Source organism: Pongo pygmaeus, chromosome 16, assembly GCF_028885625.2.
Source record: "Pongo pygmaeus isolate AG05252 chromosome 16, NHGRI_mPonPyg2-v2.0_pri, whole genome shotgun sequence".
NCBI classification, from domain to species: Eukaryota; Metazoa; Chordata; class Mammalia; order Primates; family Hominidae; genus Pongo; species Pongo pygmaeus.
Genome location: NC_072389.2, coordinates 102,531,976 through 102,558,881, shown reverse-complemented (window position 1 = coordinate 102,558,881; position 26,906 = coordinate 102,531,976). Strand labels below are relative to the sequence as shown.

The window sequence follows — 26,906 nt, the reverse complement described above, 5'->3', positions numbered from 1 at the left end:
AGGGCAAAATTAATTAAAATCAACAGGGAAATGAGAAAACACAAAAACAAAGCAAAAAAAAAAAAAAAAAAAAACGCATGTCAGCAGCAGAAAACATATTTTGCTTCTTAATTTTAAGTGAATATTCGTTCAACCAGCCCTTTCCTAACCAAATGATGTAATCTACTAGATGGATATTTTATTATCCCAGATAAAATCACCCATGGTGTTTTTTCATACATGGAAGGATGGATACCAAGAAGGATTCCATTTTCAGGCCACCTCCAGGACTTTTTCCCAGCACTGCTGGAATTTGGCACGATGCAGACACATGCCCGTGTCCCGGCTGAGTGTGGGCTCCTCGGTATCAAAGATGCCTCTGCACTTCAAAGGACACTCCTGATTGACAAGCAAGGTCTGGATGCTGACTGCCCCACAGAGGGGTTTTTCTCCGAGGGTGGTGTCTGAGGACTGGCCTCTGTAGGATTCAATTCCGGGAATATTGACTGTGGACTCCCCTATGTGCTCCGCACTCTGTGAATACTGTGGAGAATGAGATGAAAAAGGGATAGGGATGAGGTCTCTGCCTTCCAGGGACTGTGAGGAGGGAGAGAGACTGGCCATTTTTGAGTCAGGCTTTGGGCAAAACCTTTTATGTGCGTTCCCATGTTTCATCTGTATAACAATCAAACAAAGCAGTTTCTGTCATCTCCATTTACAGACGAACAGACCACGGTGTAGGAGGGAGAGGCAGTTTGTCCAAAGTGACGCCATTGCGTGGCAGGCCTGGGCTTCAAACTCAGCTTCTGGCTGGCTCCAAAGTGTTTCTCTCTCCACTCATTCACACTCTTCCAAATGCTTAAAATATCTGGGGGCAATAAGGGGCAGAGAGGCTACTATGTGCTCCTATAGATAGGAGAAGAGAGAGGCTAATCTAGATGGAGAAGATGGAGAGAAGATTCTCAGAGGAGTTTTGACCAGAAGAGGGTCTTACAGATAAGAAAAACTTTAGGGAAGAAGGGAGCTCCCCAACTTTTCTACCCTTTGGGGTTTTTAACAAAGACAAAAAATAATCTTGTATGTCGTGAAGATGAAAGGCAGACTTTGTGATTTGGCAGATACCACATAGAAGTATGTATTTATTTATATTACTATTCTGAGAAAGAATAGTATGAGACAGGTTGAGTTATGAATAACCAAGATGTAATGGAGGACTTTGAAGATTTGGCTGGTTAGAATTAAGGATCTGCATTTCTGATGTGCTATCTCCCTACAGCTTTGAATAGTGATGGCAGAGCAGGCCACTTTTGGGGAAGATGAACAGACACAGACATGGTAGGCTGAGAAAACTTAAAATGCTCCATGTACTACAACAAAGAGTTTGACAACTTCAACTGGAATGTATGATTCTTCTTTTTTCCTGTCCCTTTTCCTTCTCCTCCTCCATCTGCTGCTGCTTCATTTTTGACAAGTGCTTTAGAGAAGTGAACTCACTGTCCAGAATGAGGAGGAAGCTCTAACTGTACTCCTGTTGTAGCAGTTTCCAACTGGCACCTCCGTTTGCAAATAAAAATTGTTTCAACTCCTGCAAAAACAAAGTTGGCTGCTGAGACCTTTAACAAAAGGCTTAACTGGACGAGAGGCTGCATGTAAACCTGAGATGGTAACTACTGGAGTCGGGAAAATATAAATATTTTTTGAAGGAGAAGGCCCCAAGAAACATTTTATTTTTGTCCTACTGTCATTTGGTCTCAGCAGAGTTCATGGTGTCATTGTGTACAGAGATTCTGGATCTGAATCGAACTAGGCTTTCTGTTGTCTCCAGAAGAGAAAAAGTTACGTATTTTTCAATTATGTGAGTAATAGAATATCTTCTCTATCTGGATTAATACATAAGCAATCAAAGTACTAAGCACTTATGAGGGGAAAAATGGCAAGGGCAGTAGATTGAGATCAAGCTGGGTTCAAAGTTCCTCAATATTTGCTCATCTCAGTTCTCCTCCCTGAAATAGAAATGTCATTTACCTCCCATGGTTACTCTGATGCCATAAGTGAAATAAAACATATAAATTATCTAGCACAGTATCTGGCACCTAACAGGCACTCAATAAGCACTATCACTATTTGCCTTCATTTTTAAGTTTGGCATACCAAATTTTATTTTGATTAGAAATAGAAATTGGCAGAAAAGCGACTGATAACAATGAGAGTTAGGAACTGCTTTAACTAATTTCAGCTTTTAAGAATGTGTTAAATGTTTCTTTCATCAGACCTTCAATTCTTCTTCTATATTCCTTAGTGATTTTTGTAGGTTTTACAGCTATTAAGCGTTCTTTCGGAAAAAATGAACCCTCAAAACATCTGAATCCATCAAGATGGGCTAGGTAATAAGCGACCTCGAAAGTCTCGGTGTCTCCAGCAATAGGTTTGTTTCTCATCCCTGCGTCACGGCCTGTTGTGGCTCTCTACAGGCTCTGCTCTGCTGTCTTCTCTTGGGGACCTGGAATGTCTCGTCACCTCACTATGTCAGAGTGGGAGAACGCCAGAGGGTCAGCGCAGCTAAATGCTTCAGCCTCGAAGTGACCCTGGTCACCTCTTTTCACCAGAGGTAGTCCTGTGCCCCACCCAACAGCGAGAACTACCGTTTTCTCAGAAGAAGAGCTGGGAAACATGGTGACCTGCACTCCTGGGTACCACAGTGGTCTTAGAGGACATGTGCTTCCAAGGCATTCTTATAAATGTCATTTGCTGAAATTAAAATTTAATAGCAGAGTAGGGTGACTGCAAAATCAAATGAATCCTTTATGACTGTAAACGTGTCACCTAATGCTTTCCTTTCATTCATTAAGTATCAGGTTGCCCTGATTTTCCAGCCAAGATAAAGGGTTTTTTCCTTCGGGATCAGTTTTGTCAGGAGCATCAAGACTCTGGAGACTATTTGAAGTGTGAGCAGACCCCTTCGACACTGGCTGCCAGCTCAGGTAAAAACTCCTCTCTTGCCCATTGCTAGCACTCCCGTGTGCTACCCTGATCAATAACTCTAGCTACAAAAAGCATCAAACACCTCAAAGACATCCCAAAGGCACAGGTCGCCAAAGGGAATAAAAAGGAAATGCTGCATATATTAATGTTCTCCTTAGGCCGCCCAGACATCCTTGTAGGCCTGAGGCCTACAAGGGGCCAGTGGTGATCGGGATGCTTAAAATTGTAGAGCTGGAACAACATTTCTTTATGAAATAGCTTTTTGAGACTCTAGAGAAAGGGATTCTAGTTCAAAGAGTGCCACTTTCCTGTTTTACAACCTGCATTTTCTCACTTAGTGAAAAAGGACAGACATACAAAACAAGAAGAAAGTAAGACACCAGGGATAATGAAAATGATAATAACAATAACATTATTAAGATTGAAAACAATGCAACTACCTGGTGTTGACAAGGGTGTGCAAGGGGCCTGCACTCCCATCCTTTGCTGGTGATAGTATAAATTAAAAAAACTCTTTCTTTAGGGCAATTTAGAAATATATAGCAAAATTTTAAAAATTTGTGTTCTCTTTGACTCTGCAATTTTACTTTTAAGACTGTCTTAAGGAAATAATCAGATATGTATCCAAAGGTACTTTTATGCAGATTTTCATCGTATCATTATTTATACCAGTAAAGTAATAGAAATAAGCTAAATATGGAAATACAAATTTGATTAAGTAAATTGACATGTGGAATGTGGATATACCATTATTATTAATAACTTGGGAGATTATTAGGTGGAAAAGTGAGATACAAACAGTATTATAGTTCTTTGTTTATAATGCACTTGTGGTCATATTTCTATTTAAACAGAGAAAACGGACTGGAACAAAAAGACCTCTAAAGACAAGAGATGTAAGATATAAGGTAAAATATGGCAGATTTGCTCTTTTTTCCTTAATTTTTTCTTGCACCTCTACATTATTTGAAAAAAATACAAACAAAAAAATTAAAATAAACCTTTAGCATGTCCCCTTAGAGCTACCAGGGTATTTATAACTATGTTTCTCATCTGCTATGCCCCAAAACATATGTAAAGTAGATAATTTGTCTTTCTTTTCCAGGAGATAAAGGTGAAGTGCAGAGATATTAAACAATATCTTAAACTAGCTTTGTAGCTGCTACTGGTCTATGTAAATCTACAATTAGAATTAGTGTCTATTGATATAAAACTAGGTAAACTAATAGTCTGTAAATTAATGAGAATGTATATCTAAAAGCGAACTGAAACAATTCAATGCTTAAAACATTTGTTTTATATTAGTTTATATGTACTTTAATTTTAAAACATCAAATTTTAGTTAGCAAAAGCTATGTTGAGATATAAAATGTCTCTTTTTTTTTCTTTAAGGGTTAAGATGTTGTTAGACTCAGGAGATAGGAAGGAATTGTTAATATATCACATTTTTTAAGAAGGAACACATTCTGACATTTGTTAATTAAACTTTTCTTAAGGTTTAATGCATTGTCAAGATAGGACACATTTTCAGGGAAGCCTTGTGATCTTACCAAGCTTTAAAATAATCCAAAAGCTAGTTCTGACATTCTACCCAGTGTAGATGAAAAGGTATTTTAAGCTCATGCAAATCTAAAGAAACAGGAACATTTGATTCATCCCATTAATTAGTAGGTAACAACATAATGAGGGAGAAACATTGTTTATTGTCTTCTAAAAGGATGATTAATGCAGGTTTAAAAACATTTTTGCTTTTATAAAATTAATACTGTTTAATTACATGAAATTAAAATGTTACCATACAATATAGTTTATTTGGTACAGATGAGGCGAAAGGTCACAATGTATAGCCAAGATCACCTTGTACATTTTCCAATATTGAATAAACATGACAATTTTAAATCACAAATGCTGATGATATTTAAGAAGTTTCTCATGTCTGTTAATTTTAGTTTAATAATCTTCCCTCTGGAGACCACTAGTTTTCCTGGGGTCATAATTCTGTACAATAAAATGAACTGAGACAAAAGTGAGGCTAAAACCCACGCAATGGACATTATCGGATTACAGCAAAGGTGTTATCTGAATCAGCACTTACTATAGCATAAGTAAATGTAATTAGTGCAGAGTGGCTTGGTGGGAAAGAGTACAAAACACGATTTGCTCAGCCTGACAGAGAATCTGGGAAACCAACACCTCTGGTCACATCCTAGAAGGGAGTGTGGTAAACGGTGTGAAAACAGTATGAAAGAGTGGAAAGCGTGAGCTGTGGAAATCAGCAGAGCTTCTCAGCCACAGGATCTTCTGTTAATGTCCCAGTCTCCGAGCCTCACTTTCCTCCTTGGGCAATAATATAGACTGCACCAGGTCTTTTCAAGGCGTGAAGCTGATAATTTATATAAAGAGGATGACATAGTAAAGGTCCTTCATAAATGTTAGTTTCCTTCCCTCTCTCTTCCCCTTTTAGCAAAATATTAGACTATTAGGATTCCAACATCAGACATGGTGGATATATCCATCCAAATATGAGGTACACCAGGAAAACCGTCTAAACTAGAATGAAATGTTGTTCTGAATTGACAACTACAAATAGGGCAAACGTCATAAAACTTCTAGGTATTTTATGTAATGATGGATATTTTTACAGATAAAAATGGAATGCAGGGAGACCTAATAATAAATTCTCTATATTTAAATCATTAATCAGAAATTTGATTTAGGTTTGGTTCTTTGAAAAAGTTATAGAAATAAAACATCATTTGTTTATTCTCTAGAGTCAATTCTGACGCCACAGTGAAAGCAAAAAAATTTATTGAATGAAAATTCTAAATGAAATAAACTACTTAGTTGAACTCTTTGGTTTGTGATTATATAAATGTTGCAGTGTCCACATTACTGAAGAAAGTGAGTTCCAATAATCGAGTTGTTCTGGGAAATGGTCTTGCTGTTACGTTTATGCATGCCTGAGTTTAATCGGTCACAACACTGAGGTCAGCCTGGACTCCAGGCACCATACTACGTACTGAAGATAAAAAGGTGAATAAAACTTGAACCTTATCTTCAGCTCTCTAAATAAAAATTAGAATAATAACTACTTGTTCTTACTTCTCAACGTCTGAAGGACTTTCATATGTCTTTTGTTAACAACCATGTATAACAGTCTTTATTATCATTAATTTCCATCTTAAGAAATGTGAAACTAAGGCTCAAAGAACTAATGCCATTTATTCAAGAACTACTTACTGATTGACAGAAGCTCAAGAGTTAGGCAATACATGGTTCTCGATTGGATTCTGCACCTATTTGAAAAAGCAAACACACTAAGAAGAAAGTGAGAACATAGAGAGTATGGCTAATGATGGATTGTGAATTCCAGAGGGCAGGATGGAAAGGTTTAAGCAGTGGGGAAGGGCAAGAGAAGAGGCAGAGGAGGGGACATGCAGGGGTTCATGATGGTCAGAGTGCAAGAGACAAGGAGTGGGTGAGCCATGGATCTGGGGCTTGTGATGTTGAAGGACATCACCTGAAATAAAGTGAGAGAGGGCCAAGTGGACTCAAGGCAGATATGGTGAAGAAGCTGCAAAGACAAAGTAACATTATTGGGACATGGAGGACATGAGAATATGTGCTTTATAAGTAGATTGGAGAGAGAGAGAATGCACACGCGAAGGAATTACATTGCTAATAGTCCATAAATCTCAGTGAAGTCTGTATAAGTATTGATTGTTCTATTTGTGTAACTTTTCTGTGAATTTGAAATTTTTATTTTGAGACAGGGTCTCACTATGTTGCCCAGGCTGGAGTACAGCAGCTGTTCACAGGTGCAATCATTGCACAATACAGCCTCAAACTCCTGGGCTCAAAAGATCCTCCTGCCTCAGTCTCCTAAATAGCTGGGACTACAGGCATGCATGACTACACATGACACTGCACCCACACCTGCATCTGGCTTGAAATGTTTTTCAAATAAAAATTTTGGAGACAATGCAACCTGTTATTGAGTCAAGACCTGGACTAGACATAAAGCAGAACCTGCATTCAACCCCAGAAGTGACCAGCAATTAACCTCTCCAAACTTCTGTACTTCCCCAAGCTGCCTCTTTCCTCCACAGAACTCTGTGAAAGGAAGGCAGAGTCTTGCTTGCAGAATGGGCTGTGCTGACTTTGTCCCTCCCTCATCAGTGCTCTCAGTCAAACCCTATGCATCTTTCTCTGCATCACACTTCTAACTACGCAAAAGCAAGTAGATGCGATTATAGAGGAAACCCAATTATATTCAAATACAGTTATCAAAATATAATTACAAAATATGATAGAACAAGATATGTTCTTTTTTATTAATGGATTAAATACCAAGATATGGCAGTAGGCCTAATTACTACTATGATTTGAAGTAGTGATGAACATAAACTATATTTTGGGATATCTATAAAGTGATATAAAAATATCTATTGCTAACAAGTAGAGCTAATGCTAACGTTAGTGCAGCTCATTGCCTTCGTTCATAATAGAAAGAAATGCTGAACTTCAATTAGTCATTAGTGACTGTCTAAATTGAGGGACAGACAGATCCCCTCAGGCTATGAATCCTGGGAACTAGATGTACATGCCTTGAGCTCTGTGCTGGAAATTCACCAGGATCTCTCATCTTTATCTTCTGTGACTCTGATAACTCCTTGTAAACTGTGAACCTAAAATTAAGTAGTTGTTAGGATCCCATCGTGCCTTGTGTCTGCAGCTGAAGACTCGACGGCCTAATATCATGATGTATTGTCATGATCTCTCCAAAAGTCATGAGGGGTGTACATTCTTTCATCTTTGTATCATCTAGTGTCTGCCCCTTGATAAATCATTAGTAAGTTTTTGATGAATAAATGCTATGTTTTGTAGATCCTGGCTTTGGTTTTTTGTTTTTTTTTTTTTTTGAGACGGAGTCTCGCTCTGCTGCCCAGACTGGAGTGCAGTGGCACAATCTCGGCTCACTGCAAGCTCCACCTCCCGGATGCACGCCATTCTCCTGCCTCAGCCTCCGGAGTAGCTGGAACTACAGGCGCATGCCACCACGCCCAGCTAATTTTTCGTATTTTTAGTAGAGATGGGATTTCACCGTATTAGCCAGGATGGTCTCAATCTCCTGACCTCATGATGCGCCCGCCTCAGCCTCCCAGAGTGCTGGGATTACAGGCGTGAGCCACCGTGCCCGGCCAATGTTTTATGTCCAAATAAAGATTCTAGTTATTGCCTCTTCTCTAAAACCCAATTTCAACTAAACCAACCAAAAAAGTTAAGTTTTAACCTAGAATTCACTTTGATGATTTTTTTCAAAATATTTTAAACAACATTTTAAAAATTACTTTCAACTTACCTTCTCCTTTATAATGAGAGTAGGTAAAACAGAACATTCAGGTATTTTACTCAATGTGCAGACAGAGGTTCAGGACTTCACCTCTACTCTGTGTTGACCACACTAAATGTTGAGGTCGAAACCCACCCAACCTCAGTCCCCCTTAATTTATACCCTACCCCATTTAGGTGGCCTCCAATAAGAGTATATGTAATGACATGACTATAAAATACAAATTAAAATAAAACATATGCAAGAAAGGGAAGAGCGAGGGTCAATAAACAAATGTGAAATAGAAAATAGAGGAGTTACAGTTATAATAGTTAAGCCTTCAGGCTTAACTAGGCTAAAAGGGAATCATGGTTACTAATCTTAGGAGAAAAAATAAAACTTCCAGTTCTCAAGGGAAGTTGAATTTTTCCCTTCAAAGTAAAGTTCAAAGTGGTTGTTCCATGGAATCTCATCTAGGAGCACTGAATAGTGATAGTGAAAAGAACAGTATTCTCAGCAACATTCTCATAGCACAAGGTGGTGATGAGTTACTTATGGCTGATCTTGTCACTTCCTTATGACTTGACTATGATCAGAGCGTGAGTTATGATGGACTGGTTTTGACCAAATACAAATTTAAAATCATCCCCTTTGGGATCTGTGGTTGGTAGGCTCATAGGTGGCCTTCTCAAGAATCCCTACTTCCTGGTGTTCGTGCCTTTATGTAATCCCCTCCCCTTGAGTGGTTCTGTGATTTGTTTCTAAGCCTTAGAATATGGCACAGATGATGGGATATTAATTTTGGGATAATGTTACATGAGGCTGTAACTTTCCTCTTGCTCATTTTGCTTGCAGACTCTATTGACTCTCCCTGAGCAGGCTCTGAGGAAGTAAGCCTCCTTACGGAGAAGCCCATGTGACAAAGAACTGAAGGTGGCCTCCAGCCAACAGCCCTCGGTAAGGAAGTGAATCCTGCCCATGACACATGAGCTTGAAGGTGGATTCTTTCACAGTCGAGTCTCAGAAGGTACTCCAGCCCTGCCAACACCTTCACTGTGGCACCAGAGAGCCAGAGGACCCAGATAAGTCATGCCCAGATTCCTGCTCCACAGTAATTGTGAGGTATTAAATATCTATCTTCTTAAGCTGCTAAATTTGTACTAATTTCTTATGCAGCAATAAGTAAATAATACACATTTTCAAAAAATTTAGAGCAGAGCATATGCTTTTTCCAGGCTGAATGGACCATCCAGGTGGGACCTGGGAACACTGGGTGGTGGTGTGTTTTCGGTTTTGGTCACTTTTCAATCTTTTGATTGTGATCTCTCATTCCCTCGTCAATACTGACATCAAATCTCAAGCAGAAAAGCCACGGTTAATATGTGAGTAACCTTGCCATGGAGTCAGAGTTATAAACAGAGGTACGATACGTGTGGTGAGATAATTAGAAAGTCATAAAAACTTGAGGGCAAAAGTGGAACATGTGTGTGGTTGGTGATATGATTTGGTTTTGTGTCCCCACCCACATCTCATCTTGAATTGTAATCCCATTATCCGCATGTGTCCTTGGAGGAACCTGGTGGGAAGTAATTGAATCATGAGTGAGGTTTCCCTGATGCCGTTCTCGTGATAGTGAGTGAGTTTTCATGAGATCTGATGGTTTTATGAGGGTCTTCTCACTTCTGTCGGCACTCATTCTCTCATTTCTTTTCTCTCCCGCCGCCATGTGAAAGAGAACATGTTTGCTTCCCCTTCCACCATGATTTTAAGTTTCCTGAGGCCTCTCAGCCATGCTGAACTGTGAGTCAATTAAAACTCTTCTTTATAAATTGTCCTGTCTCGGGTATGTCTTATTAGCAGTGTGAGAATGGACTAATACATTTGGGCTTATGACAGGTGGCATGAAACATCTTCTGTGGGTCAAAGGCTCTCCAGGCATTTTGTCACACACAAAAAAGCCAGTCTGTTTAAAAAACATATACACATGCAGACCCCAAAAGGGACTTTAGGTGAATATGTTCAGTACAGAGAAATAATCTAACTTTTGGAATAACAGATCTGGAATTAAATAAATTTTTCATTTGTTCATTCATTTAACGAATAACTTTTGACTATCTTCCATGATGAAGATAAAGGAGAAAAGAGACCCAGTCCTGCCCTCAAACTCACAGTCCAGCAGGGATAAGAGCTGTGACTGTGTACTAAAGATATACTAGGTACTGGGCTACACCAAGAACTTGATACACATTGGCTCATTTGATTCAAAAAACAAAAGTTTGGTATTATCTCACTTTAACAGTTCAGCAAACTGAGGTTTAGAAGTCATCAAGCAAGTAAGTAGCAAAGCTGGAATTTGTAGAGTCTTTGGACTCTACTACTTGCTTTTGACCTCTGACTGTATTCTTCTTTGATAGTTTCTCACATTACCAAAACAATATCTGTTTATTATAAAACATGTATAAAATATGGACAAATACGTGGAGAGAAAAGTTCACTTGGTCTCACTACCATCTTTATAGCTATTATTCTAAAATGTCTTAGGGATGTTTTAGTGGGAAGATGGATGAATAATCATGTATATGGCCACAGTTTATTAAGCAATTTGTGCTTGATCTTTCAGGTTCTTTGGGGTTTCTTGCTGCAGGGATTGTTGCAGTGACCTACTTAAAATCAGTAGCTCTTTTGACTTTTGTAAAAGCTTAAGCTTAAACTTCTAAAAGAGATGATGCTTCCTTATTCCGAAAAAGGAAAGAGAAGGATTATCTTAACTGGTTTAAAGGAGAAAGAAACTCCATCTAGACAATGAAGCAGAAAATGTCGGTGCACCCTACATGCAAGGTGGAGCCAGCTTGGTGTTGGTAGAGGAGAGGAGCCCACAGAGAGGGCAAGTTGTGTGGTTCACCAATGAGTCTGGACCCCAGACCACAGGGACAGCCCCAGACATGACAGAAAGTCAGCAGCACTTCTGCATCCAAGGCACCATGGGGCCATGTGTGTTGGAATATAAGCATTGGAGAAACTATGCCAGTCTCCTGAGACAAATGGCCTGAGGGGTCCTTACAAAATTTAGGGTCTCCTTGAGATCCAGAAATCCTTGCACACCTCTGAGAAGGGGACAACTCCTGTTGTGACTGAGACAAAATGTCCTGCCTTTCTAGTGCAGAGATGCTCAGAGGGAAGTGGAAAGAAAAATCACTTGATACTTCTGATACCCCTGACTTTGTAGACTAAGACCCACAAAATCCATGCTTGCTCTGCCATCACTGCAAATATTAATTTAGAGGGTATGATGTAGAGAGTGTGATATTGCATAGAGTCCAAGAACCCCTGGTTAGTAACACATTCAGTTGAATGGCCGTAAGAGCAAAATGAGGTTTTTTTGGAAGAAAGAGAAATTCTACCCCAATTCTCCAGCATCGGCTCCTGTCTAGAGTTTTTAGCCTGTCGGCCTGTCCCACAATTTTAAGATTTACCCAACCAAACCCCACAACTGTGTAAGCGAATTATTTGAAATAAAACCCCATCTATCATCTATCCATCTATCTATCTATCTATCTATCTATCTATCTATCTATCTATCTATCTATCTATCTAATCTATCCATCTACCTATCTATCATTTATCTACCTTACTGGTTCTGTATTTTCTGGAAAACCTAATTGATATACTGTCATTTGCAAAACTGAAAAAGGCATCATCTGGATTTATCAAGCACTTGGTATATATAACTCCTAAATGACTTGTTTTTTGACTTTATTAGAGCTTATGCCAGGACATAAGGAGGGCAGCAAAGAGAGAGACAGGGAGAGAAATTCCCCCAACTCTCTGAAAATTGCCAGTTGGACTTTCTTATTAAGCAAGCATGGGAACTGACATCAGGGGTAGGGTGTGTAGGCTGCACTGGGCAAAGCCAGTGGGGGGCAGGGGGTGGGGTATGCAAGTTGGCATCATCTGGTTATTATGGTTACCTTAAATATTGGGCAACCTGGTGGTCTGGCCAGCAGCAATGGGCTGTAAATCAATTGTTCAGCATTCTTTCCAAAGGTGGGACACTCCACAACCTTGGTTATCTCCTAAGGCCAGTTCCTGGAATTCTTAGCAGCGAGGTAGTCATGTGGGTTTTGTGATCAGTGGGAATGCATAGAAGAATACTCTAGTGGTGATGAGCTGAAGCAAGCCCCATCTCTACTCTGTCTCAATTGGATGAAGTCCTCCCAGATTATCCAAGATAACCTTTATCAAAGTTCAACTTATTGTGGACATTAAACACATCTGCAAAATACCCTCTTGGCAACATGTAGATCCATGTTCAATTGAATAACTAGGTAATACAGTCTAGCCCAAATGACATATAAAGCTAATCATTCCTACAAGAAAGGGAAGACTTGAGCTGGACCTGAAGGATAATTAGGAGACAAAACAAGGACTGGCCTGGCTGTGAGCAGGATCAGTGGAGAGTCCCAGGAGGCTTGCAGCTTGTAAGGCATTTGGTCATATGCAAGTTCTAGAAAGGGCAATCTGGGGAAAGTGTGGAGCATGATGGGGGAGTAGGTTTAGAAGGCTCCAGAAGAGCTGTTAGTCCCAGTCCAAACACTGACAGTGAGATAGGGAAGAGGGATACAACAGGGAAGATACGGAGATATGGAAGACAGAGACTCCACAGGCCTCAGTGGCCCTCCATGTCAGTTACTGCTCATCAATCTCTATGTTCTTTTTGTCTCTCCCTGGTCTTGATGTTGACATCTTTTTCAGCATCATACTCTGTTTGGGCATCACCATTGTGAAGAATCTCTAGTGGGAGAGGCAACAGAGTAGCAACATTGTGGCCGCAGTTGTGTAGAGTGCATTGAATCCAGCACACTGGCACGTACAAGCTTAAACCACACCCTTGTGTACATGTCCCTGCACCAGGATACAGACAAACAGAATTTTTGACTGCAGAAGCTAATTCACTCACATTTTTAATCTTACCTGGAAACTTGTGCAGTTGGAGATTCAGAAAGAGCTTTTAAGACTCTAGCTTTCGAATCTGTAACTAGAAACCTGGCCCATGTATCTTCTGAACAAAATGGAAATGGAATAGTATAGCATAAAGGTCAATAGAGACAGTAGGTGGATAAATATTTCAAATCTCAGTTCTATTCCCACAACAATTCCTGGAGTCTTACCTAGGCAGAGAATGAAATTCCTCTTTGATCACAGTCTGATGAAATTTGTCTTTTTCCAGTGTTTTTGCAACAACTATCACTCATGATAGGTTGCTTCAAGATCTATAATAGTCCCTGAATCTGAAATTCATGAAGTGCCCTCAAGATCAGCCTTGTGTGTGCTGAGTCTTAACTCTGCCCCAGTGGGCACACTGGTCCTTAAACCCCCTTCTGAACACATGCATGCCTGTCTCATGGCCCTCATCCCCCTCATTTTTCTCCCTGAGCATGCCAGGATGGCCCCCAAGCTTGCTTTCAGCTGCTTTTAGTTCTAATTTCAGAAAACAAACAAACAAACAAACAAACGAAAAACAAACAGTATCCTGTATACAGGATTTGAAATTATTTTATTCAGAAAAGTTCATGCTGGGCATGTATGCCAAGCTCCAAGCTAAGCTCCAAGGATCCAGAAATATATGAGAAACAGTGTCTTGCCCTATAGGAGCTCTGGAGAAAGAGAAATGGAGACAATGAAAAGAGCCTAGCCTTGGCCTTGAATAGGGAAACAAAAGGCAATATTGGGGTTTGGCCTTGAGTAGACATCCAGAATACAGCATTCCAGGACTAGCATAACATGCTAGGCTGCTGAGGATGGTCTCTCTTGGAGGTAGTTCAGAAGTGGGAGAGGGAGCTGTGGCACCGGTAGGACAGAAACTTCAAAGACCAGGTGGTGGCATCTGATATAGAGCCAGCTGATTGCCCTTTCCAGTTGAGTTCCAGGTGGTAAGGGGAAAAGGAAAAGAGACCAGTTCCCTGGGCTGTTAGCTAACTCCATGATGGCCAATGGAAGAGCTTCAGGGTAGGGACACTATTGAAAAATCAGGACCAGCAATATGGGTGAAACAGGACACTTCTCCTCTTTATCTTCTGAATCAGTGGGGAAGCAGATGGCACCCTTCGCCTTTGAACCCTTTGGATCCTTCCGTGAGAACAGCTGTTCTCTGTAAACAAAGAAAAACAGGATAATTAGAGGCAGAATGGCACACAGAGAAAGACATCCCAGATGATGGAGAGGAAAACAGAGAGAATGGGTGAGAAGGAGAACAGTGCTCCCTAAACGTTCTCTCTTCGTATACACAGAGGAAAGATTATCTGGAGAACACATTTGGGTACATGAGCGATTGTCCAAGGCCCATCCAGCCACTCTGGGGACAGCATGCATCGCTGTCGTCACAAACCTGTAACCCATGCTGACCGAGAAGCTGCAGAATGATGCTGCCATTCCAAAGGAACAACAGGAGAGAAGTTGCGATCAAAGGCAAAAATAGAGACAAAGGACAGGAAGCTACCTGGGATAAGAAAGGCCAGAGTGAGCTTGGAGAGGGCAGAGGCTGCAGAAAGGGAGGAGGCTCAGTAGTGGGCAGCTGACTATGCTTTGAGCTATCACCGAGGCTCCTCTGGTTTACAGTTCTTAAAGGAGAATAGGCACCATCTCAGGAAAAGGGAGCAATGAGTAAATATGCACGAGCAGCACTTGAGAGTGAGGAAGGGAGCAATCAAGGCACTGGAGAGGCTGGACTCTGGATCTCCTAATAAATGAATGAGGTCCTCTGTCTCATCCCTCCCACCATCCCTGGCAGCACCCACCCAGGTTCAGGAAATGGAAAAGGGAGGAAGTCAGGAAACTGGAGTGTTGGCTTTTGAGGCACAGACTCAGCCCTGCCACCTACTTACCTTCCTTTGCAGGCCACACCAGGCCCTTGAGGCCTCCTGGGCCACCCTTGAAAGGCCTCCAGCTGCAGGGACATGTCATGGCTTCTGAGAAATGTCGCGACGAAGTTCTGCAGGAGAGAACACAGGAGTGTCAGGATGTCCCCTCAGCATCAGGAGCCCACATTGAGTGAGAGCCTCATGGACTTGGATTTTGGGAAAAGCTCATCTCTGGCTTGAGTGGGAGGTGCCTCAGGGCTGGGATCTCTTCAAGCCCATTTGGGAAATCTGGGGTGTTTTCAGCTCCTTTCACCAACCCTTCCAGCCTGCCCAACTGCACAGGGGCTGCTCCTCTTGCCCTTACCACCTGCCTCTCGTGCCTGGCCCCAGCCACTGGTCTGAAGGGGCTCTGACAATTCACATTAAGAGACTTAGCAATGCTGCAATTTCATAACTGTCTTCCCACAAAGAAATGGTAGCCTAATAGGAGCCAGACCTACATCTGGATTTGGAAACCGCAAGGGCGGGACATCAGATACCTAGGACAAGGCAGCCTCTGAATAGAGGGGGCAATTTCTTGGTAGACACAGGAGTTTTCCTGGGCCCCTGACATCCCAGCCGGGGCCACTCCTCATGCCCTTCCTTCCCTGAGGCCCAGGCTGCCACTAAAGACAATGATCCCAGAAAGACACACAAGTGGATCCCTGGGCTTAGCGGGGATGGAGCAGCCCAGTCTGAACAAGATGCGTGGGCTGGCCTTTTAGAAGCCCCTTCTTCAGGAGAGTCTTGCACTCAGGAACTACATGGGAGAAGTGAAGTGAGTGCTCTAAAGAGCAACTGCCAGCACATGCTCGGAACCCTGTGGGCTGCCCCAGAGGCCCCAACGGACGCAACTGCCACTGGGTGGGTGGGGGAGGGGTGGCAGCTTGGGCAGCCAAGGGTCCCCGTCTCCTACAAACTTCCTGCACACCTGGGGAAGGCAGCAGCTCTGGGGTCTGCAGGGGGGCACCTCATGGTTCCCAACTCTCCTAGAAGCAAAAAGGGATTCAAAGAGGCCCACTTGATAATCTGTCAGGCTGCACAGCAGTGAGGCTTCCTCCTTTAGTAGGTTCTTGAAATTGTATATCTATATACAAATAGATAAATATACATATACAATATACAGGGTGGCTGCAGGTTTGCTACAGCAAGGCAGTGGGTGAAGGTGACGGGTGTGCAGTGGTGGACTCTGGAACCCCCCAAGGGGCTCCCCTGCTGGATGCAGAGATGGAGCCTTTGGGCGGCTGACCAAGACAAAAGGGAAGAGGGACGACACAGAAGGCAGGGCCGCAAGGATGCTAAGTCCTGCCGTCCCATGTAGGCCAGCATCCCTGATCTATCTGAGCCTCAGTTTCTCTGAAAGGAAAATGGGTCAAGAGACAAATACACAGGAGGAAAGGAGAAATCGTGAGGGCAAAATGTCCAGGGTGAATGGAGGGAAGGAAAAAGTTACGGAGATCAAGTAGAACCACAGACAGGAGACAGCCTTTGGCGAGATAGGGGTAGGGAGGTAAAAGAGAGGGGAAGTGATGGGAAGCCAAGAACTGGGTGGCAAGGAGGAGGAAGCTGAGAGTAGAATGGTGGAGACCTGGGGGAGGTAGAATCAGGAACCAGGGCTGAAATGCCGAAGAAACAGCTTACTGGACCAGTCAGGGTTGGCTGGGTGGACCCGGGACGTGCAAGGTGTTTTCTTCTCGTTCCAGTCAGAGGCAGGAGACAGGGAGTGAAGGGCGCTAGCTAAGGCAGGACAGGAGGAGGACAGAAAGCCCAAAGTGTCTTTCTCCTGTCCCCTCATCCTCTCTCCCTCCAGCCCTCCCAAAAGCCTTGCCCCAGAAACAAGTGAATGGAACCCAAGAAGGTGGAGTAGAGGGATGGGGTCTGGGCATCCTTTCGAGAGAGAAATGATAGCTTAACAGTGATCAGCTGAATGGCCAGGAAACTTCCCCATAATGGTGGAGGGCTGAGCATCCAGTACTTTAGCCTAGGGGAAGGGGTCAGGCTTGAGGTCTTCCCAGACTCTTCAGACTCTAGCCGAGGTCTCCTGTCCATGGAAGCTCAGGTGTGAGGGAGACTCAGAAATGGCTCCCAGGTGGAGGAGATTGAGCTGCCTCCTCTGGGGAGGCTGCTTGAAGCCTTGTGGGTACAGCACAGAATAGCCAGGAGAGGGGGGTGCCAAGGCGTGCCCCCTCCACAAGAGCCCCCATGAGGCTGTTCCCAAAACTCTAGCAGGAGCACTTCCACTTTTCCTTCCTCCAACCCCAGGGGGTGGGAGAACTCCCTCTGGACCCAGAGAAGCCCTCACATAGTCCTCCTGCTGGCCAGCTCTGCTGTCTCAGGGCCCAGTGCCCTGGGAGAAGATGAAGGTCACCACTGCAGATGAAAACCAGAATCAGACATCTTGGGAAGAAGTGTGATCCCAAGGAAGGAAATAAATGGCTCCCAACGTTGCTCAGCGCTCCCCTACTAAGCAGGAGGAGATGGATGTAGGATTTCTTTTCAGGCAGGGCTCTGGAGCATCTAACTGTGGTGTTGCTGTTGGATCATGCTCACACATGTAGAGAGCCAGCAGAAAAGGATTTTGTGGGGAAGGTCCATTAAAACCTTTCTAGGTAAATCAGAGTTCAACAGACCCAACTGCCAGGCATCCTGGCATCCTGGCCAGGACACCACACCACTCACTTCCCTTTGCATTTCCCTATTGCCACTCTTTTCTGATATTTGTTCAGGAATTCACCCATCTGTAAACTCATTGCTTTATCAAATATTTGTTGAGCTTTGCTAGGCAGAGGGGATACAAACATGAACGAGACAAAGTTCCTGCATTCAAGTACCTTCCTGGGTAGTGAGAAAGGGCAGACTGACATGCTGAGAATGAAGAGAGAAATATAGGATGCAGGCGGATGGCTCAGGTAGACATACCCTTTAGTCCCTGCTCTCATGGGTAAATACAGCTACTGGGAGGAAGTTAACATCAAAAAACCCTCCAGGGGAGTCAATAATAATATTTGTTGCCTCTCACCAGGCAGATAGAAAGTTGGAAACCAGAAAGTTCTTTGCCTACTTGGGAATTTATGGTTTAAAACCAAAACATACTCACACCTATTAATCAGGGTCCTTCCCTCGAGCAGCACCGATGTTGGGGAAAAGAAAACTACCTGGCAAGTTAGGATACAGCAGGAAGGGTCTCCAAGACAGCCATTGAAAATGCCCCCAAATGCTGGAGACCTCAGGTTTGAAGGGGTTCTGATGGTTCAGAGGTTTCCTCAGACCAGCACAGGACTTGGGGAGGGGGAGCAGGGAAGCCCCCAGGATCCAGATTTTTGGGATGTCAGTGCTACAAGGGCTGGGCTTGTGGCTGGAAGCTGCGTCCTTGGTGTCCCCATTTGAAGGGCAGAGGCCCAGGGGCAGGTCCCAAGAAGATGGGGACAGCCCAGATGATGGTCGATGGAGTCTTGGCTGGGGGGGATGGGGTTCCTGGAGGGGGCCACGAGGAGGTAGAGTGACACTGGAGTATCACCAAGGTGGTGCTTCCTTGCCACCAGAAAGCTGGGCCTGGGGAGGAGAAAGGAGGAAGATGACTCAGCTGGAGTGACAGCCTGCCTGCTCCCTGCTGCCCCTGTATTGGGCTATCACTGCTGGGGAGTGCATCCAAACAGAGGGCTATTTGATCAGTCTTAAATACCCACAGGACTCCCAACTCAGGAGAGACAGATGGGCAGAAACAGAAAAGTAAATGCTGAGATTATATCTGAAGAAAGAGAGAGAGCATAGCAAGAGCAGAGAAAAGAGTCAGGATGAAAAACCTCATTGTGTCAAGAAAAGAAGGAAGGAGAGGAGAGGAAGAAGACAGTGTCCCTTAGGAAACCAGAGTCAGAGTGAGGTCAGGACAAGGCTAACAGCGCAGGAAGAGGTGACTGGCTGGACCTCGCCCAAAGAGGATTGAGCCTGAAGACTTCAGGGATGTGGTCTGTGCTTCCTCCCTCTGCCCCTAACTCTGGGGACATGCCTCTCTTGGGGAAAGAATGCAGATGAAGAGAAACAGAAGTGGCCAAGTCAAGAAGCCATGGGCTGAGGGTGCCCCAGGTGCCCACTTCCCTTGGGGCAAAGCTCATCCCTAGTTTACTAGGAGTGCCTGACAACTGACCCCTGTCCTGGGCCAGTCCCAAGCCCATAAGGGCAACAGGGCACGTGTTTTTGAGCCTCTCTCCCACCTTCCAGCCCTATCCAGGTGTCTCTGGGAAGGGTTCTTGGAGCGCCCCCTACTGTCAAAGGAGGCCCTCCAGCAGCTGCCCTGCCTGACCGGGCACAGCTGACTCTGAGGAGAAGATGCTCTCAGCCCCATACCTTTTTTCTTTTTTCTTTCAAAAAGATCTGCATCTTAACTACAGTCTGTTTCCCACTGAGAGGAACGTGGCTGCATAGTTGATGTCAAGGACAGAAAGGACTGTTTGGGGCTGAGGGGTGGGGACATGGGTCCTGGATCCCCCTCACCCTTCCCTGGGACTCAGGCAGCCCTGGGAAGTTCAGTTATGAGGAGGACGCAAGGGACCCTAGCTCAGCCCCCGGCAGGCGGGCTGGGAAAGGAGTGGCCCTTCGTCTGGGGAGGGACTGGGCTGCTCTGTGCCCAGAAACTACATGGATAAGCAGTTGTGTGATATGTACCCAAAGCCAGTCCCCAGGAAGCCCTGCCATTGAGAGTCAGTGCCACCACATGGCCCTCTCTGCACCCCTAGACTCCACAGATAGGGAGGAGGGCTGGTCCTGGACCCAGAGGACCCCTCAAGTGTAGTGAGGCTCCCCAGCTCCTCTTGCCCAGAGAGCTCTGCCTATGAAAGGGCCCTCCAAAGAGACCAGAGCTGAGAGATGGTCGAAACTCCCCTGCGGCAGTTGTGACTGTAAAAAGAGGGGTCTCAGGATGAGATCTGAGTGCCTGAAAAGTGGTCAAATCCCAGTGCTGGGATTACAGTTCAAGAGGCAAGCAGCAGCAGCCTGCTCCATGAGGTTAGGCTGAGGGCTGCTCTTCAGCTTGCCTCCCAAGGTGGTTTGCTCTGGATCAGCTGCTTTGAGTATTTGACGTGTGAGTGACCTGCCACTTTCAGGTTGTCTTGGACCCCAAGCCAAAGTCTCACAGAAGTTGCCACTCATGACTTGCCTGAGTACATGGCACCGAAACAAACAATGCTGGCCTGCTTTCTTTTCCTTTCTCATTCCACCACTCTCCACAGTCATGTCTCCATTCACTCATGTATTGTTCACTGAACAGCTATTAACTTGGCCTTGATACGAGACATAAAATAGTGAGTGACACATAGTCCCTAACTTCAAGTTGCTCTCTGCATCCTGGGGAAAGATACGGTCCTCATGAGGAGGGGGGTATTGTTGATGCTTGCTGGGGTCTTCCTTAGACTTCAGATATCGTAGGCTATCTCTTCAATTGTACCTCATAGGAAACTAAAATAACTTTAGATTGTAAAGGTAGCTAAAATGTCACTAGAAAACAACTTCAATTAGAAAATATTTTAGGGGTGGCAAGGAGTGAGTAAGCCTCTGCCCATCAAGGTCTCATGGTCTTAAAGGAGACGCTACTTTGGGTGACTAAAGACCCACTGTCTGCCTTTATGCCATACTGGCATTTTAAGGACCAGGAGAAATCTTCGGGGCTACATGTCCAATGTGGAGAGTGCCCTGAAATTCTGGAAACTCCATCTCTTAAGGGTTCTGAGGATGTCATATGGGCTTATCAGGAACAAGCGTCAGATGCTTCCCATGACCAGCACAGGACTAGGGGAGGGGGAGCAGGGAAGCCCCCAAGATCCAGGTTTTGGGGAGGTCAGTGCTATAGGGGCTGGGCTTGTGTCTGGAAGCTGCCTCCTTTTGTGTTCCCAATTGAAGGGCAGAGGGTGGGGGGCTGCTCTTAAGAAGATGAGACAGCCCAGATGATGGCCAAATGGAGTCTCAGGGCCTCCTGAAGGGGGCCAAGAGGAGTTGGGGTGAGGCTACGGTATCATTCAAGGGTATCATTCACATGTTGCTTCTTTGTGATTAGAAAGCCAGGTTTGAGGTATGATTAAATGATAAACTTTGTAATGCGTGTGTTTCATTGCAATTTTTTAGATATGGCATGGGGAGGAGAGAAGGTGTCCTCCCTTCAGCTTTGAGGATGGATAAGAGTGACGTGGCCAGAACCCTCTCTGCTGTCACTCTTTGTGGAGCCCCAATACATTCTTTATAAAGAAGGAATGCCAAAGGAGGGCATTTTCATGTGACTCAAAGGCCTAGAGACCCCGGGACCCTGGAGAGACAGAGACAGAGATTATGTGGTTACATTTGTGAACTGAGACAGAGGGAGATAAAGCCCCCTGAGAAAGAGAGAGAACAAAAACAGTGGTGGGGAAGATACGATCAGAGACAAAATTAGAGACAGTAAAGGTGGATGGAGACAAGGCACCCAGAGGGGCAGAGAGCCACAGCCACAGGGGAAAAGAGAAAAGTACAGAGACCAAAATATGAAATCGTTGGGCATAGTGAGCCTTCAGCTGGCTGTCTTCCAGGGGAAGAGTCAAATTCCTCTGAATTTCATGGTTTAAAGAGACAGAAATTCATCATTCTCAGTAAACTATCGCAAGAACAAAAAACCAAACACCGCATATTCTCTCTCATAGGTGGGAATTGAACAATGAGAACACATGGACACAGGAAGGGGAACATCACACTTCGGGGACTATTGTGGGGTGGGGGGAGGCGGGAGGGATAGCATTGGGAGATACACCTAATGCTAGATGACGAGTTAGTGGGTGCAGCGCACCAGCATGGCAAATGTATACATATGTAACTTACCTGCACATTGCGCACATGTACCATAAAACCTAAAGTATAATAATAATAATAATAATAAAACCATTTGCTAAATCAAATAAAAAAAAAAGAGACAGAAATTGAGTCATTAGAGATTTTCAGTGGAGGAAGGACAAGGGATAGACAGGTCTCTCCTGGGACAGAACCACCAGTATTCTCTGTGATTCAGAGACGTAAGTTACTTGCCTTATCTAGAATGGCTCATCTCCTTAACTACCAATGGTCTTGCTACCTTCTGGCCAGGTGTAGGGCCCAAATTAACTAAGAAGACTGAAGAGAAGAGAGGAAGAAGTGCGAGAGCAGAGGCCTGGCTGGGCATGACACTGCTACTATCATCTGAGTCAAGCAATTCCCAAAGCCGTGAGGTTAACTGAATCTTGGCCCCATCTGTAGGGATACTTTTTGGAGGAAATACGCAGATGGAGGGTGGTGGCAGCACACGGGGTACCCGAGACGAGTGCTCGGCCTTTAGAGACCCAATTCCTGCTGCTGCCCTCATTAGCTAGCTGCCCCTTGGCAGCCAGGGACCCACAGCCCTGCCCTGCAGGCTCTGGACAGCTTTGGTCACAGCTCACCTCCAGCCTGGATGGGCCTGGTGTACAGTTCTGTGCTTGTTTGGGAAGTCCCCCTCCTTCTACCCTTTAGTCCTTCCTCCTCTTATCTGGTCTCTCCTTTCCAAAGAGCCTTAAACTTTCTCAAAAGCAGAAAGGCGAAGGCATGTGGATGAGTTTCTTCCCCAAAGAAAGTTTAAGCTTAGTAGTGAACATTTCTTAACAAAATGAAAAAGATGCAGGGTCAGGGGCTGGCTACTTTTCATAAAGTGGGTAGTTGGTCATGGTCAGGTGATTTCCTGACTTCTGCGAAAGCCCAACCCAGAATGTTTCTCACTTTATTCCTTTCCAAAGCCCAGGCAGCCTCGAGAAACCTTCTAAGTGGGTCCCAGGCAGAACTCTCTTAGAAGGAGAACATCCTAAAATGCTAAGCCTGCAAATGGGAATTCAGAGAAGCAGAAGACTTCTCAGGAATGTCCAAATCACAATAATTAAATAAGCGAGATACCCTAACCTATAGTCTAGGGCCCAGGACTAGTCTGGTTCTGACAGGCTTTTCCTTCATCAGTGGCCTTTGACTCCAGCTAACTTCAAGAGACTTATTCCTCTAGGATAGCCCACACATCCCATTGATGAATCTGCTAAGTCAGAGAAGGATCTGCGTCCTTGCCCTGTAAGAACCTTCTGCCTGCAGTAAGCTCCCAGTCTGAAGGGGGCATACAATCAAGTGTGTAATCCTGTGGTCCCATGTTAAATGCAATATAATGTCCCCTATGCCCTGATGCCTAGGAGAGAACCCTAGCGTCATCAAGGCAGCCATAGTAAAAGACTGCAAGGCCTGGCAATCTCTTTAATGGAAATGCCTTTGGAGATATTTGGCCTGTCTGCAGAGTAGCACATGGCAATGAAACAGGCTCTCACTCCCCGGGGGCGCAGAGGTTTCCAAGATTGTGGTCTTGGGTGACTGAAATACAGTGCTTGGATCAGGAACTCTTTGCTATTTCCAGGTGGGGAGTAGAAAACCAAGAGAAGGGAAGTGATGGGTCAGGAATTTGTCCCTCATGGACCATCCCTTTCCTGTCTGTGGAGCCTTTCAGGGAGGAAGGAAGGTGGCAATGAGAACAATCTGGCTAATGAGGTTAAACTCAAACAAAAGATCTGGTGAAGGAGGTTCCTTTGCCCTCCCTGGAACGTCCATAGGCCTTTCTTTCTTCATGGTACCTATTTTGTCATGCTGTAGACAATTAAAATTTTTAACGTAGACCAACACCAACACATCCTGCATCCTGCTCTTGCAGGATATGCAGGATGTCCTGCAGCAAGGCAAGGTATGGAAAGCAAGAGCAGAGAAGAGCGGCAGAGTCCTGAAGAAAACAGACATGGAGTGCAGGGGAGGCTAGGGGAAGGGAGAGGACAGGAGGGGAAGGAAGGGGAGGGAAAGGGAAGAGAAGGGGGATGTGGGGTCTGGGGAGTCAGAGCTGGGCCAAGGGCATGGGGATCCAGGAACCTTTGTCCAGGAATGCATACCTTGGTCAAGTCTTGCTCTGGAAAGAGAACTGTGATGGAAATGAAAGATCATGATGGTCAGAGGCGCTTGGAAACAAATCACTGTCTGACTTGCCTGTTCCCCCTTCTGATCCTCAGCATAAGTTTCTGAGGGAGAGGAACTCCATGTAGAATGAGCTTCAATAAGGCTGCCTAAGAGGAGAGGAAAGGAAAAGAGGGCGTTTTGCCAAAGGGAGGGGCTGGGGCTTGCTCCCAGTTAACCCTCTGACAGCTTGCACTTTGGAATGTGTGTAGGTTGGAGGCAAGGGCGTGGGGCAGAAAGAGGGCTGTGGTTAGGGGAGAGGCTAGTGGTTAAAGGAATTCAAGTCCTTGTGAGGCCAGTTACTAGGCTTTCACCCTCCAGGCTGTTCCCTTGAGGTCTTCATCCCTATCTGGTTCTAAGCCAAGCCATATCCCAGATTCGGCATTGAAGAGAATTTAGATTGACCGAAGCCCACAAACTCTCCCTTCAAAATAGGCACTCCCAAAACTAAAGGGGCCCTATTGTCCCCAGGAAGAACAATAACAATCAGGGCCAAACTTCGAGTTTTTTTCACTCCTGGAAGGGATGTATATCCATACAGGAAGAAGGGTGAACTGCCTGCCCCAAGGTAGGAGGAAGAATGGCTTTCCAACAAAAGCTTGAACATAACCTCATATTTATGCTATAGGAAATTATCAAATGACCTATTATTAGACCTTCTTTTAGAAAGACAAGGCAAAATTTGGCTGTTAAGAATGCCTTGCCTAGCACATTGGGAGGCCAAGGTGGGTGGATTGCTTGAGCTCAGGAGTTCAGTACCAGACTGAGCAACATGGTGAAACCGTGTCTCTACTAAAATATGAAAAAAAATATATATATATATATACACACACATAAATATATACACATATACACATATATATACATATACACACATATATACATATATACACATATATACACATATATATATACACATATATACATATATATATATAGAGAGAGAGCTGGGCGTGGCGGTGTGCGCCTATAGCCGCAGCTACTCGGGAAGCTGAGGCAGGGGAATTGCTTGAACCTGGGAGGTGGAGGTGGCAGTGAGCTGAGATTGTGCCACTGCACTCCAGCCTGGGTGACAGAGTGAGTCCATCTCCAAAAAAAATAAGAGTGCCTTGCTCTGGTGGTCTGAACCAGTCATCACCCTTTTTATCTCATTATTCTCTTTCCTTGGGATTACTCCCCATCTTCCGGTTTCTTGGCTTTGATCACTCCCAATTCATTCCCAGACGACTCCCTTGGACTGATTCTTGTGTCAGGAGACTTTACTCATGCTGAGCCCTGAGTTCCCTGGGAAATCCACATCTCTTTACTAATAGGACTTTGTGTTGCAAATGAGAATGCCTGTTTTGAAATGAGCATTTGCTGACTCTGTTCTTTTTCACAAGCATTTTTTTAATCTATAAATTTAATATGTATCTTTTATCTTTTTTCATTAAGGGCTCAAAGGACTTGTCTTGATCTGTAGTTTTGGCTACACCTGCTTGGGAAAGTATGGTCTGGGAATTACTGCCGCCACTAACTCACTGACTTCCACTTACCTGAGATCTACTAGGATTCCTCCGTTGCAGATGTTCTGACACACTGAAGCTATATGCCTTATCTGACAAGCTAATACCCAATTCCTTCTAGAACTCATGGATTTATATTTCTGTTCTCTCCCCACTCTTGTCCAGACCTTTACATCCTGGATTCTTTACCATTTCTTCCCCCAGGACTCTTGGATATTGCGTTGTCACTCATATCCATAAAACACGTTAGGTACTGGACATTAATATGTTAATGTTATTCAAAACACATCCATGGAAGCTCAAGTGCAAGGCATATACTCTAATAAGTCTTGGGGATTCAAAAATGAATGAGAAACCGTGTCTTTTCCTCTAAAAAGCAATCTTGTAAAATCACATCCAGAAGCTTCCAAGACATTAGAGGTGATGTTGAGTTTGTAAGCTAACATAGGGAGTCAATTTCTTGGATGGCAAATAGAAAAAATGCTTGAAGCCTCTAGTCTGTGAGTGGCTAGGGCTAGGCTTAAGAAGTTCATGGGAAGAAGCTTGCTGACAGAGTAGATACTCCCTGGACTGAGTCAGCCTTTCTGGATGTGATTTTAATAATGGGGTCCACAGTTGGAGAGGGAAACCCCATTATCAGAGTTCCCAGCTAGAAGAAGACAGAAAGCCAGTGGGGCAGTGTCAGAAGGTTTGGTTTCATGTCTGTTAACCAAATGGTGGCTACTGGAAAAGTGAAAAAAGAGTGATCAAGGAAAAGGCAAGGCCAGAACGGACCTGAGGAATGGAACACCACCTCCAGGGCACAAGGTCCCCCAGCCCGGAAGCTGCTTGCTGATGTCCAACTCCACCTCTGCCTTCTAACCCCGCCGTAGCCATCCCAGTGTCCTGTTCTTCCTATGAAAGAAAAAGTCAAATGGATGAGCCACAATGTCCCTACTAGGGAAAGAGAATCTGCAAGGTAGGGAGAGAGATAGCTATATAGAAAGATACAAAGAGATACATAAAAAGAACAAGACATAGAAATAAAATAACAAAGAGTGACAGCAGCAGAAAAATAACAAAAGGACTGGTTGCTTCCTCTAGGAGAAAATCCAGAGTGCAGAGCAGTGATGAGGGGATTGGAGGCAAGCAACAGATAGAGAATGCCAGCAGAAGGCAGAAACAGAGGTGTCCATGTCACAGACCTGGAGGGATTCAGAGAGGGCAAAGGGCAGAAGC

The 26,906-nt window shown here is 44.3% G+C and overlaps 1 protein-coding gene across 1 annotated transcript; it reads right to left on the bottom strand.

Moving 5' to 3' along the window:
* Window positions 1–13,821: 13,821 nt before the first annotated feature.
* Window positions 13,822–16,059, bottom strand: LOC129014179 (spermatogenesis-associated protein 8). Its single transcript, XM_054451294.1, has 3 exons — window positions 15,690–16,059; window positions 15,175–15,281; window positions 13,822–14,441 (listed from the first exon to the last, which is right to left on the bottom strand). Exons 1-3 carry the CDS (start codon window positions 15,761–15,763, stop codon window positions 14,320–14,322), a joined length of 303 nt encoding a protein of 100 aa, XP_054307269.1. The 5' UTR covers window positions 15,764–16,059; the 3' UTR covers window positions 13,822–14,319.
* Between the last annotated feature and the right edge of the window lie 10,847 nt (window positions 16,060–26,906).

Excerpts from the sequence above, each read along its gene's own strand:
- LOC129014179 (XM_054451294.1), bottom strand. The coding sequence starts at position 15,763 with ATGTCAGGGGCCCAGGAAAACTCCTGTGTCTACCAAGAAATTGCCCCC. Across the intron at positions 15,282-15,689 it reads CAGAGGCTGCCTTGTCCTAG|AACTTCGTCGCGACATTTCT; the intron begins GTATCTGATGTC and ends TCTCTCCTGCAG. Across the intron at positions 14,442-15,174 it reads GGTGTGGCCTGCAAAGGAAG|AGAACAGCTGTTCTCACGGA; the intron begins GTAAGTAGGTGG and ends CTTTGTTTACAG.